Raw genomic sequence first — 15,157 nt, 5'->3', positions numbered from 1 at the left:
TTGACGACTAATTTCTCATTCAGTCCACGATGCATCGAAAGTGTTACTCTTTCGAAACAAAATAATATGTGACGAATAATTGTATGTTTTTGATATTAAATATATTAACTCGCAAACTCAAGACATTCAACCACATGATGTTATGGTATAATCAATCTGATGAATTTTACTTTGGGTTCGGTCTGGTAGAATGGATCCTTCAATTCCTTTATAGAGTAGGTCGGGTCGGATATTAATGAAATCTGCGCAAGCAACAGCTAGGTCAAGGGGCGCCGAAAGTGTTTTCAGCGTGACCCCTCCGATGCCTAAGTCAGTGTCTTGAAGGCAGAGGGTATGATTAATGCGAAAACTGAGAGATATGAGTGCGTGAATATAAAAGTGAGAGTGAATGTGTGATGAATAATCAATAATACAACCATAACAATACCTGTATTTATAGGAAAAATAGAGTAAGTTACCTAGTCGAATTATAACATGTCCTGTACTGGGACTCTTCATCCATTAGACCGCCTTCAAGTTTATCCCCATCTCATAAATATCTCGAGATAGTCAAACTTATCCACAATGCATGTAAGAGAAGTCCATCCAGCCCATTAGGGACCAGCTCTGGTCGGCCCATAAATAACAGCCCAGTTTAAGTAAAGCCCTAACAGGTGTAAAACTGGGCTGGACCTTACCTAATGATTATAATTCAATAATTGGGCCAACCCTCATAAACCCATAACGAACGGATTCGGGTTAAAATAATTTCACGGGGTATCAATAGTACCTCCCGAACTGGTCTAAAAGAAGAATGAGTTTAGACTAAGAATGGAGTCTGGTCCCTGCACTGTAAATGTGTCCCTAGAACAGTCCAGCATTTTATTCATGAAATGTGTTTCTTTTGGACGGTCCAGATCAGAATCCGCGTGATGTGTTTTTCATGAACGACTCAGATGTCCCCTGACGGTTCATTTATCGAAGCCAAAAACCTTGACTTGTCCCGTCCCGAGCCGTAGATCCAGTAAAAAATCAACGGTCCAGATCGATTCACCATCTCTATATATATGAATCGGTAAAATTTTGTTTGTTACTTTTTACTTTTGTACTGTTACACTGCAAGAATTTCGAGAGCCCTCCCGACCTGGACTGCGCAATCCCGAGCTGCCTTTATCGTTTCTGTCAATCCCGCGCTACAACTCTCTCACCTGTAAGTCCTCCCACCTTTACACTAGGTTGATTAACATGTCTTCCCCCGACGAAACTTTCGTTAAAGAAGTAGTATCTTTTATCGAAGCACCCAACTCTCCCTCTAACAACCCCGAGCCCTCTGATTCCAATAATCCAAGCTTCGAGTTGGATTTATCGGAGACTCGTATAGAAAAGTTAAAGCGACTACACAAACTTAGGTCGGATGAGACCCGTTTATCTGCTAAGGGTAGACAATGGTATGAGGTCTTGGCCTCCCACCTGAGCCCTGACCTGGGTCCTAGTATTAGAGAGAGATCGGGAATGCCTGAGGGCTATGAGCTCATAATCCCGGGCCGTAAAGACCGAGCTCACAAACCACCTACTGGTTTTTTAAGTTTCAGCATAGATCAAGTAAGAATGGGTTTGAGATTCCCAATCCCGAGCTGCGTATCTCAGCTCTGTCAATATTTTTGTGTGTGCCCAAGTCAATTGTCCCCGAACTCGTTTAGTTTGATCTTATCCTTAGCTGTTCTATTTTGTTTTTTCAGAATTCCCTTAGACATAGGAAATTTTATTCAATTCCTTCAAATTAAGAAGACTGCCCCGGGCCGTTTTTACATTTCCATGCGACCCGAATACCCCTTTTTAAGGGGAAAGCCAAGCTCTCACAAAGGTTGGACCAATAGATATTTCTATGTTAAGCCTACCCAGGCCTGGGAGTGTCGAGGTAACTGGGCTATGAATTTCACCACTCCTGACCCCCCGGCTCTACCATCCCATAATTTTACCAATTTTCTCAATACCATGTCTGTTCAAATTTTTGACATCGAGAACCTGATCGGGGATGATCTGCTCTGCCATTACGGCTTCAGTGGGAAAGGAGTAGAGATCGAAGGGGATGTAGGTAGTACCCCTGTTCCCGTACTACCAATATTTAGACTAATTGAGACATACAATTTATTTATTCATTGCACTTTTATTTGTTTAGATGACAGAATCAGATCCGCCACCATGCCTGCAAATTTCAAAGCTGCCTTGAAGAATCTGAAAAGGAAAAAATCAGAGGACGCGGAGGCTAGCTCAAAACCCGAGGCTGGACTGATTGCACCGCCTAAGAAAAAATCCTCCAAGGCTAAGGAGCAAGGGCATACTACGGCTTCCGAACTTCCACCACCACCTTCCTCCTTATCATCCCGACCTCATGGCAAAAGCCCGGTAGAGGATTTTGGATCTCTTCAGGACATGGAGCGCCGGGGTACGGCGGCTCAGCCCGGGCTACCTGACCTGTCCTTTTTCTCAAAGCCCGATCCCCAAGGGACCCTGGGCATAATGCAAAACTTGATCTCCCGAGGTGACGTAAAAATTCTACAAGCTGTAACTCATCTTGAGGCTGAACAAAACTTTGCTTTGGCCTTCATGCAGGTATGTTACTGTGTTTTAATTCCTAGCTTATACACCGAGCTAGTGTTCATCCTTTCATATTATCACAGGCTTTAGCTTGGGGCGGGGATATCACCAGTCGAGCTTCCCAGGAATGAGAAGACCATGCCCTGAATCAAGAAGCCTTCGTAGCTCGGATTTCCGAACTCACGCGAAAAACCCGTGAGATGAAAAAAGAGTATGAAGAGGAACAGCTCGGTCTCCGTGCTGAAGCTGAGTCCTGCCGCACAGCTCTGGAGGCTGTCACCACCAAATGTTCCGAGCTGGAGGTGGAGAAGATCGAGCTGGAGGTCCAAGTGCGGGCCTTGAACCAAGAACTGAAAGCTGCCAAGGAGCTTGGAAAAAAGGAGTTTTTGGACTCCGCGGACTTTGCTAATGCAGTAGCTGAGAAGGCAGCAACCTTTTTTGACGAGGGCTTCAAGGGATGTCTTGCCCAGTTCAGGGCTAATGGATATTCCGAGGCCGAGCACCCCGCTTCTTTCCTGGATTGCTCCAAAGCTCTTGATGACATGCCCGAAGAGGATTCTGAGGAGGCTGAGCAAGAAAAACCCTCGGATCCCGAACAAAGCTCTAAGCCCTAAGACGCCCCCGCCCCCTGATTATTTCTGTAATACCTGTTTAAAACATGACCTATATGGTAGACCCTGCGCGATCATTTAGTTTTGTTGTTGCCCAGATCGGGCTGATACAATGTTATTCAATGAAATGTTTTTGCCCATCTCTGCTTGTTATGCATGTTTTTGCCCAACTCAGGTTTTTTATATGCTTGCTATGAATGCAAATAACAATTACGCCACGATTTTTTACCAAGTGTAAGAAGTTACACACCCGTCCTATATGTGACCGAGCTGATTAAATGATGAAATCTTGAAGACATGACCTTCCTGTGCCTGGACCGGGTTAAGAGCTTGGCGGGAACTCATGCAATATACTTTATTAAAATCCCGACCTCTTACACCCGAACTGTCCAATATATATAAGAAACCATAAAATTGATTGAAAATTTTCAAGGGTCCAGGTACATTCCTGGAAATCAGAACCCCTATGAATTTTTTATCCGTGTTGTTTAACCAGTCCTGCTTGACCATTTAATAAGACTGATGAAGTTTGTATGACAACCCTGTTTGGGCTATGAATTCCCTTGATGTGGGCCCCCGAGGTGAACTTTGAGTGCCAGACCTGTCTGGGCCTTTAGTTCCACTGATGTGGTCCTTGCGTGCCACTGAAGCGGACTTTGAGTGCCAGACCTGCCTTGGCTTTGAATTCCACTGATGTGGGCCACTGAGGTGGACTTTGTGTGCCATACCTGCCTGGGCTTTTAGTTCCACTGATGTGGGCCACTGAGGTGGACTTTGGGTGCCAGACCTGCCTGGGCTTTGAATTCCACTGATGTGGGCCACTGAGGTGGACTTTGTGTGCCAGGTGGCCGAGGTGGACTTTGGGTGCCAGACCTGCCTGGGCTTTGAATTCCACTGATGTGGGCCACTGAGGTGGACTTTGTGTGCCAGACCTGCCTGGGCTTTGAATTCCACTGATTTGGGCCACTGAGGTGGACTTTGGGTGCCAGACCTGCCTGGGCTTTGAATTCCACTGATTTGGGCCACTGAGGTGGACTTTGGGTGCCAGATCTGCCTGGGCTTTGAATTCCACTGATGTGGGCCACTGAGGTGGACTTTGGGTGCCATACCTGCCTGGGCTTTGAATTCCATTGATGTGGGCCACCGAGGTGGACTTTGGGCGCCATACCTGCCTGGGCTTTGAATTCCACTGATGTGGGCCACTGAGGTGGACTTTGGGTGCCAGACCTGCCTGGGCTTTGAATTCCACTGATGTGGGCCACTGAAGTGGACTTTGAGTGGTAAGTTCCATAAAACAAAATTGACTTTTGCATTTAAATTGTTCCCAAAAATTGACGCTAAACAGGACTGACCGTAAAGTAAATAAACCAGGACTGACTTTTGCAAAAGATTGAAAAATAAATAGCAAAAAGAGAATGACTAAGTGGTTATCCAGCTTAGAGAGCTATAGCATGATGAGGCCCAAGCTGAGCTACTAGGGATAGTATTTTTTCAAGTGTTGAGCATTCCATGGCCTTTTACCCTCTTGCCTTGGGCATCTTCCAAGTAATATGCAGCTATGCCAGCTTTTCCTATCACCTTGAATGGGCCTTCATAATTGGCCTCTAGCTTTCCTCTTTCCCCTGGATGTTGTATCTTTCGCATAACCAGATCTCCCTCCTGGAAAACCTTAGGGTATACTCTTTTGTTATAGGCCTGGGTCATTCGTTTGCGATAGGCTGCGAGCCTAATTGCAGATCGGGACCTGTGCTCCTCAAGTAAATCCAAATCCATTGCTCGCAGTTCTTGATTGTTTGGGCCGTATGCCATGATCCTGGCACTCTCTTGTCCGATCTCTGCTGGGAGGACAGCTTCAGTCCCATACACCATGCTGAAAGGGGTTTCACCCGTACCGGATCGAGTTGTAGTTCGGTAAGACCACAATACTGAAGGGAGCTCGTCTGCCCACTTGCCCTTGGCTGCATCCAAACGTGTCTTAAGGGCTTGGACTATCGTTCTGTTGGTAACTTCGACTTGTCCATTCCCTTGAGGGTATGCTACAGAGGTGAAAACTTGTTCGATCTTCATTTCCTGGCACCATGCCCGAACTTTGGATCCACAGAACTGTCTCCCATTATCTGATGCCAACCTGCGAGGGATTCCGAAGCGGCACACTATATTTTTCCATAGAAAATTGAGCACTTCATTTTCTGTAATTTTGGCTAAGGGCTCGGCTTTAACCCACTTGGAAAAATAATCGACTGCGACCAACAAAAATTTTCTTTGTCCTGTGCTAACAGGGAATGGCCCCACAATATCCATTCCCCATTGATCGAAAGGACAAGCAGCCACCACTGCCTTCATGTATTCTGCCGGCCTCCATTGTAGGTTAGCATGTCTCTGGCAATTATAACAAGAATTAACCAGATCTGCTGAGTCTTTCCGCATGGTTGGCCAGAAGAATCCTGCCAAAAGTGCTTTTCGAGCTAGGGTCAGACTGCCCAGGTGACTGCCACAAGACCCTTCATGAATTTCTCGTAAGACATAATTGGCCTCATCAGGACCCAAACATTTTAACAAAGGCTGAGAGAAAGATCGTTTAAACAGAATTTGATCGATCACGACAAAACGGAGAGCCTTTCTCTTAACTTCCTTTGCTTTCTTATTATCACTCGGTAATTCTTTCTTGATTAGATATTTGTGCATATCATATCGCCAGTCTCCTTCCGGTACCTGAGCTATAATTTCATCCAGAGTTTCTAGTTGCGAAACAAGTACCCGACCTGCGACAATGGGATCAGATCGGTTACTCAGAGCACTGGCTAAGCGGGCCAAGTGGTCTGCCTTCATATTTTCAGCCCGGGGGATGAGCTCTAAGTTCAACTCGGTGAACCCTTCTTTGGCTTTGTCTAATGCTTTGATATATCTCAACATCTTCTCATCTTTACATTCAAATCTTCCGTTGCTCCGTTGGATTGCTAATTGGGAATCGGAATACAGATTAGCTCGGGAGATGCCCAAGTTTCGTGCTGCTTTGAGCCCGAGCAATAATGCCTCATATTCTGCTTCATTGTTTGAGGCCTTGAAGTCTAACCTGATTGAAATATTAGTTTCTTTCCCCCAAGGCGAGATGATCACAATTCCAGCCCCGCATCCGGACTGACATGATGACCCATCTACGAAAATCTTCCATAATTCTTCTTGTTCTAGTTGTACTGTCTCTGCTAAGAAATCAGCTAGGGCTTGAGCTTTTATGGCTGTCCGGGGCTCGAATTTGATGTCATACTCACACAATTCTGTAATCCATCTGATAAGTCTCCCTGATGCATCTGGATTAGCTGCAATTTTTCCCAAAACGCTATTGGTGAGCACCGTGATGCGGTGTGACAAAAAATAAGGACGCAATTTTCTCGCAGTGATAACTAAAGCTAAGGCTAGTTTTTCCTGCATTAAATAGTTGAGTTCAGCTCCCTTCAAGGCATGACTCACAAAGTACACATGCTGATGATTTATTCCGTCCTTCCTGACTAGGACTGAACTGGCTGCTCGGTTGGTCACCGCCAGATATAAGAACAATTCTTCCCCTTGGATAGGCTTATTCAGCACGGGCAACTGCTGTAAGTAAGCTTTCAAGTCCTGGAAAGCTTTCTCACTTTCATTATCCCATTCGAAATTTTTCGTTTTTCGTAGTGCCTTAAAGAAAGGAAGGCTTTTATCTGCTGATCTGCTTATAAACCGGGCCAATGCTGTAATTCTTTCTGTTAATCTCTGTGCTTCCTGTATATTCTTGGGGGAGCTCATAGTAATGATGGCTTGGACCTTTTCGGGATTATCTTCGATTCCCCTTCTTGTAACCATATAACCCAGAAACTTTCCAGCTCGGACTCCGAAAGTATACTTGCTGGGGTTTAGCTTAAGCCGATAGTGCTTTAAAGTCTGAAAAGTTTGAGTTAGGTCGGTAATGAACTGGTCCGTAGTCCGGGTCTTGACCAGGATATCATCTACATAGACCTCGATATTTTTTCCAATTTGCTGCTCGAATACTCTATCCATCAACCTTTGGTATGTAGCCCCTGCATTTTTGAGTCCAAACGGCATGACCACATAGGAATAAGTTCCTGTTGATGTGACAAAACTGACCTTGTCTTTGTCCTCTTTTGCCAAGGGAATTTGGTGATATCCTTGGTAAGCATCCAAAAAGCTAAGTAATTCATGCCCTGCAGTGGAATCGACAAGCTGGTCTATTCTAGGTAGGGGGTAGCAATCTTTAGGACATGCTTTATTCAAATCTCAAAAATCTACACACATACGCCATTTTCCCGTAGATTTCGGGACTAAGACTATGTTAGACAACCAGGTCGGGAAGTGGATTTCTTCAATATGCCCAGCCCTGAGTAGCTCGTCCACCTGCTCTTTTATTACTGCATCTTTTTCAGGACCGAAGTGCCTTTTTTTTTGAATAATAGGGCGACATCCCTTTATTACATTGAGCTTGTGCTCTGCAATTTTCCGATGAACCCCTACCAGGTCTGAAACTGACCACGCGAAGACGTCTTTATTTTTTTTGCAAGCATTTCAGTAGTAGTTGCTTCACCTCTGCTTCAAGGGTACGGGCAATTTTTACCATCCCCGAAGGAGGGGAGATAATTATTTCTTCAATTTCTTCTTCAGCGGTGACAGATGTGTCTTCTATCAAGTTGACTTTTTCCATGCCAGCAAATCCAGGTCTGTCAACATTATCAATCCTGGCTACTTTTTGCTATATTCTGACCTCCTCCACATAACACTTTCGTGCAATAACTTGATCACCTTGCACCTCACCGACCTGATTACCCACTGGGAACTTAATTTTCTGATGCAGAGCTGATGCGACGGCCATGAAAGTGGTCATGGCAGGTCTACCCAGTATAGCGTTATAGGCAGACGGAGCGTCTACTATAATAAAAATCACAATCCTGGTCTTGCGACCGTTGCCTTTCCCAAGAGTTAGGGGCAGATTTACTAACCCCACAGGCCGGATTGCATGACCCGTGAAACCAAAGAGTGATGTGACAACGAGCTCTATTCTATACTATCCCAGGTCCATTTGATTGATAGCTTCTTGAAATAGAACATTGACAGAACTGCCTGAATCCACAAATATCCGGGCCACATCGTAATTCGCTACCATGGCCCTTATTACCAGTGCATCATTATGGTTGTTAGCAACCCCTTTTAAATCTTCCGGCCCAAAAGAAAGGGTCGGGCCAATGTTGACAGTTTGATTGTCAATTTCCATATTTACTAATTTTCGGCTGCTAGTTTTTCTAGCTCGATTGGAATATCCATCAGTAGGGCCTCCTGAAATCATATTGATAATTCCCCGAGCAGGCGGAGCCGATCTTTGATGAGCTCGGTCATCCCTAGGCTAGTCCTGATTTGGGCGATTGAAATCCTCCTGAGGAGGAGTAGTCCTGGCTCTCTGCCTCGATCTTCCTCGTTGTTTCCTTTTCGGACGGTACCCCTCTTGTCGGATCAAAATATTTTTTATTTCAGAATGTTGTTGTATTATCCTCTCAATCTCATGATCTAATTGTCGGCAGTCTTCTGTAGTATGCCCATATTCATTATGAAAGTGACAATATTTATCTTATTGCCTGTTTCGAGGTCCATTTTCCGTCCACGGGGGCCTTTGTGTGAGTTTTCGATCGTCACAAATTTGTAGGGCTCGGACTTTACTCATGCGTAAAGGAGTGAAAGAGGTGAATTCTCCCAACAATGCAGGTCGGAATGGCTGTCCCATCCCTGAATTATTGTTTGGAACCCTATTGTTCTTTGGACTTTTTGGCCGTTCCCTCTTCACCGCTGCCCGCAAAACCTGTATCTCTTCCATGTTGACATATTTTTCAGCTCGGGCAAGTAATTCTTCATATGTTTCTGGCGGCCTCTTTATTAGAGATTTAAGAAAATCTTTTGTATCCAGCCCTTGCATGAAGGCACTGATGAGCAGGTCTGGAGTAGCCATAGGTACCTCGAGAGCTAAGGCACTAAACCTGCGGATGTATGCTCTCAAATTTTCATGTTCTCGTTGCTTGGTTGCAAATAGGCTGAAAGTAGTGGTAGGATGCTTTTTGCTGCTAGCAAAGTGATGCAAAAAGGATTTGCTGAAATCCTTGAACTCCTTGATCTCCCCAGGACGTAGCATATTGAACCATTGCTGGGCTGGTCCTATGAGAGTAGTAAGGAAAGACCAACACTTAATCTGATCAGAATATTTATGCAACAGAGCTGCATTCTCAAAACGTGCCAAATGGTCTTCGGGATCCCCTTTGCCATCATACTCCCCAACATGAGGCAATTTTAACTGATTGGGGAGGTCGGCATCCAATATCTCCTGAGTAAAAGGAATGTTTCTGGTTGTGGTAGCTAGGTACCCGGCCTGCTTCTTCCTTAACTGCTCCATCTCCTCCTTCAACTTTTTGATCTCCTCGAGGTGGGCATTATGATCGGGGTGCGGAGGGTTGGCCTTATCTCTTTCTGCCAAAGCCCTCTGAACAGCTTGAGTTACTAACTCCTCTAAATTTGGGTGATTTCCATTCTGATTAGCCATCGAAAATCTTTTTCTTTCAAATTCCCACAGACGGTGCCAATTGATGATGTCGAAATTTTACCTCGGGTTCGGTCTGGTAGAATGGATCCTCCAATTCCTTTATAGAGTAGGTCGGGTCGGGTATCAATGAAATCTGCGCAAGCAACAGCTAGGTCAAGGGGCGCCGAAAGTGTTTTCGGCGTGACCCCTCCGATGCCTAAGTCAGTGTCTTGAAGGCAGAGGGTATGATTAATGCAAAAACTGAGAGATATGAGTGCGTGAATATAAAAGTGAGAGTGAATGTGTGATGAATAATCAATAATACAACCATAACAATACCTGTATTTATAGAAAAAATAGAGTAAGTTACCTAGTCGAATTATAACATGTCCTGTACTGGGACTCTTCATCCATTGGACCGCCTTCAAGTTTATCCCTATCTCATAAATATCTCGAGATGGTCAAACTTATCCACAATGCATGTAAGAGAAGTCCATCCATCCCATTAGGGACCAGCTCTGGTCGGCCCATAAATAACAGCTCAGTTTAAGTAAAGCCCTAACAGGTGTAAAACTGGGCTGGACCTTACCTAATGATTATAATTCAATAATTGGGCCAACCCTCATAAACCCATAACGAACGGATTCGGGTTAAAATAATTTCACGGGGTATCACAATCCATTTAATATGTATATATAAATTGATGGGAGATAAGTCTTTATCAACTTGAATTGATATTTACCCTCTTGTTTTTTTTTTTTGGGTTTGTATTAATATATATTAATGCCTACTATCTTCTAGAGCTCACCTTAGATCAGTTCTGATTTGGGGCATAATGTGAAAAAGGAAAAAGGAGAAAAAAAGGGGGACGCTTGAATTAGGCGCTATGATTTTACATGTATTTGATTGAGCGTTATTTTTCTTATTTTTTTTGTCATAAAGATTTTAAAAAAAAATTATAAGTTACCTGGGCCAAATGGGTTAATTCATTCAATATTCTACATTTTGATTTGTTAGAATTTGCAATGTAGCATTGATGTGATACTGAATATTTTTTGTGAGTCGACTATTGCGGCATCATACATTGCATGCATTCCCAAAACTACTCAAAGGAGATTATCTTTAAAAAAAAATTACAAAATTGATGAAGATATTTAATTAGGTAGTGGTTCTTCATAAAATTTTGAAATTTTAAGAACTTTTTGAAAGAAAAAAAAAAACTAAAAAATGATTTCTAAAAGCTCTATCAAACACTACTTTAAACGAGTCATAAAAGCTATAGGACCATCTTAATGATTTTTCCGAATTTTCGCCATCAACATCAATCAGCACAATTGAGGTAACAACTACAAAGAAAAGAAACCATTTATATAAAAACTAATACAATTTATTCTGAGCACAAGAGTTTGTTGTCCACACGACGTAACACCTTCGATGTAGCATAATATATATAGTCTCTACAACGAAGCATTAGTATCACTTGAATGATATTACAATAGTCACCCAACCGCACATTATCTCTCGTAAGAGGTGAAGGCAACGAGACATCAACAAACGCTTGCTCGCAAGCGGTAGCGCCCCGACCCGCGTCATCCGCATGCCGATAAAGGTCCGCGTAATGCGCCTTTCTCAGATCCTTCGGCGCTATTCGTAGAGCAGCCAATGCACCGTAGTAGGCATGCAAGCATTGTGTCAACGCACCTTTTAGTTTCGGATCGGATGCGAAAAATAATAATTTTTGATCTCTGTCCTTGTTTCCCCCGCTTTATCCGTGGCTTTATCGATGGCGATTTTTCCTAGCTCCGGCAAGAAAGAGGTTCGGGTGGTCGGATTGGATCCGAACACGTTCAAGCAGAATTCTATGTCTCTAGTTTTATTGCATACCTTTTCGAGAAGTGTAGGCGTAGCACTAGCATGTGGTGTTAGAAATAGATATCCATTGATAACAAGGAGAAATATGATCATCTTGTAATATTTAAGTGCGGATGCCATTGTTCTTTTCTCAAGATTATTTAGTTGTGGATTATGGGAATTTTTTTGTTTTTATGTTAGGATATATATATATATATATATATATATATATATAGATAGATATAGAATTATACAAATCGTTCTATCAAGCTAATTTGATTTAATGGGATTTGCTCAATATCTCTAGAACGATTAGCTCGGATCATAGTGATTAATGTAAATTATAGCTAGGTTGAATACGTGTTTAATGAGTAAGATATTGAGATTTCATTAATTCATGATATATTTCATTTATCAGAAACTGATGTGACATCAAAAAATAATGACGTGGTATCGAAAGTTGCTAACTTTTCCAATACCACATAAAAAATATGACAGCTAAAAATTAAAAATCATTGTATCTTAACCAACTTTTAAAAAATTTAATGGAACAAAAACCATAATAAAATAAGTTAGTGGATAAAAATATTATTTTTTTCGAACAGACACATAGGAGTTTTAAAATATGATGAGAAGATAAATTTAATTATATTGTTTCATTTTGAATACATAAGTATTTTACTTTAAAAAGTGTTTTTTTTAAAGTTGACTTTTCAAAATAATTTTTAAGTAAATGCACCGCAATAATTTTGAGTTTAAATAAATAGATTGAAAATACTTTTTTAAGTTGAATTTAAAAAAAATTGAAAAGTTATAAATATGAGCTTTTAAAAAAACATTTATTTTGGCTTAATTAAATGCTTTTAAAAGCACTTCAAATCTATTCAAACACATTTTATTAAACAATAAAAACACTATTTCTTTTCTTTTTGATCCTTATATATTAATCCAAACACACTCTAAAAATTACAATCATAAAAATATTTAAAATGGAGCAATACCAATGCCCTCGAAGGGCCAAATACGGCCTAGGGAAGAAAATCCTACATCAAAGAACATTTTTTTTAAAAAAACTACATTAAATTTCAAGTTACATACAAACACAAATGATATAATAATTTTTAATCCGAACAATTAAAAATAATGATCAAGTTAGAGCTTGTTTATTGCAGACAATTGTAAGGAATATAAATATATTTGTAAAATTCTGCCCATATCAAGTCGAGTGGTACCTTATCTAACTTATATGCATCAATATCACGAGACATAAGATAAAATTAAGTCAACAAAAAATGAGACAAACATAGGATAGTAAAAAATTGCATCTCATCTCATCATTTTCTTAATGTACCCTAATATAATAAAGTTTTTGCAAATTATTTAATATATATATATATATGTTAAGAAAAAGCTACTACTTCAATAATATTACAATAGTCACCCAACTGCAGATTAGCTCTCGTAAGAGGAGAAGGCAATGATTTATCGATAAACCCTCTCTCGCAAGCAACAGCTCCCCGAGCCGCGTCGCTTGCATGCCGATAAAGGTCGGCGTAACGGGCTTCTCTCAGGTCGACCGGTGCTATACGTAGGGCGGTCAATGCACCATCGTACTCATGTACACATTGAATTAACACATATTTTAATTTAGGATCTGGTACGAAAAACGATCGTTTCTCGACATCTGTGCGGGTTTTCATCGCTTTCTCCGTGGCTTTATCGATGGCGATTTGCGCTAGCCCCCGGAGGGAGGCGGTCCGGGTGGCTGGATCGGACCCGAACACGTTCAAGCAGAATTCTATGTCTGTGGTTTTGCTGCATACCGTTTCGAGAAGTGTAGGCGTAGCATTTGTCATGACAAATAGATATCCATTGATAACAAGGATAAATGTAATGTTGTGATTAACTTGGAATGCCATTCTTCTTTTTTCAAGAAGAAAGGAAAAGAAAGTTCGATTTGTGGCTTTTGGTTTTTTAAAAAATTGAAAATTGGATATTTATAATTATGCAAATTTAATCGTTCTATCAAAGTAAGTGGATTTGTAGGAAATTAAAATTATTAATATATATGGTATAATATGATTGTCACATAATTTTCATTGTTTGGTAAGTAGATTATTATTATACCGTGTGTATATATATTAAATACGACATCTTGTGAATTTGGGGTAATCTCATCCTATTAATTTGCTCAATCTATCTAAATCAATCTGCTTTAGATGATATATATATATAGTTTTTTTCAAGTGCCCACCTATCATGTTCACCAATGATGTGGCACTATTTTATTGGACCTACAGTTTATCACATCTTTATCACATCCAATAGAATAGTGCCACATCATTGGTGGACATGGTGGTGGGTATAGTAGGTGGGCACTTGAAAGAAACTTTATTTATATATATATATATATATATAAAAGTTAAGATTTATTGCAAATTAATCATAATTGAATGCTAGTTTAATGAAATAAGATACGGCTAATGATGTGACAAAAATTATAGGTACATTTTAAATCATGTAAATATTCACTTGTTATATGAAAATGGAATAAAATGAAAATATAATATTTGCCCAATCAAACAGTGCCACGTTTACATGAAAATTCGATCACACGTGGGCTTTGACATATAATAATAGCATGCCCTTATCAAACATATTAATAAACCATAAATAAGGAAAACAGGTTAGCAATATAAGGGGTTAGTGATATGTTGTTACATGTGGATGAATTATATTAGAATTATTAAAATAATTTTGAAGGGTGTGGAATATTGATGGATAAATAATAATATGTTTATTTTGAGTGATTAATTTTGGGATTGAAATAATGATTGAGGGACGAATTATATGTGGATGAATCATCTGTCTCCTATTTATAGCTGAAAGATGGAGATTCCTACCATTTTCATTGGACAATGTGTCGCAATTTGATTGGCTTTTCGAGATTTATTTGGTGATTATCATCCATTAATTACAAGATTTGATCTCAAATACTAAAAAATATTAGTATTTCCTTCCAATTTGATGCACGATTTGATTTTAAATACTAAAAATATTAGTATTTTTTTAAATTTGTGTCAAATGCAATCTTGATTTAAAATCTTGATTTGCTCATAAAATATATTAAAATAGTAATTAATTAATTATTTATTTTTTTAGGAATTTAATTTCCTAATAAATAATCAAATTTTTTTATTGATATTTAATATTATTTTGTACTTGAATTAGGCGCAATGATTTTACATGTGTTTGATTGAGCGTTCATTTTCTTATTTTTTGTCATAAAGATTTTTAAAAAAAGTTATAAGTTACCTCGGCTAAATAGTTCTACATTTTGATTTGTAAGAGTTTTCAATGTAACATTAATGTGATACTGAATATTATTCTGTGAGTCGACTATCGCGACAACATATCTTAATGCATGCATTCTAGCACTACTCCAAGAAGATTATCTTTAAAAAAAAATTTACAAAATCGATGAAGATATTTAAGTAGTGTTTGAAAGAGCTTCTAGAAAGCACTTTTCAGTTTTTTTTCACAAAATTTTAAAAATTTGTAAAAAAAAATC

The 15,157-nt window shown here is 40.2% G+C and overlaps 1 protein-coding gene across 1 annotated transcript; it reads right to left on the bottom strand.

Moving 5' to 3' along the window:
• Positions 1 to 12,986: 12,986 nt before the first annotated feature.
• On the bottom strand, positions 12,987 to 13,505 carry LOC140862059 (pectinesterase inhibitor-like). The gene has a single exon (XM_073265064.1). It carries the CDS (start codon positions 13,503 to 13,505, stop codon positions 12,987 to 12,989), a length of 519 nt encoding a protein of 172 aa, XP_073121165.1.
• Between the last annotated feature and the right edge of the window lie 1,652 nt (positions 13,506 to 15,157).

This window comes from Henckelia pumila, chromosome 4 (assembly GCF_033568475.1).
Source record: "Henckelia pumila isolate YLH828 chromosome 4, ASM3356847v2, whole genome shotgun sequence".
NCBI lineage: Eukaryota > Viridiplantae > Streptophyta > Magnoliopsida > Lamiales > Gesneriaceae > Henckelia > Henckelia pumila.
Note: the sequence above shows the minus strand (reverse complement) of the source record. Positions and strands in the feature narration are given on the sequence as shown.

Coding starts and splice junctions, on each gene's coding strand:
- LOC140862059 (XM_073265064.1), bottom strand. CDS start 13,505: ATGGCATTCCAAGTTAATCACAACATTACATTTATCCTTGTTATCAAT.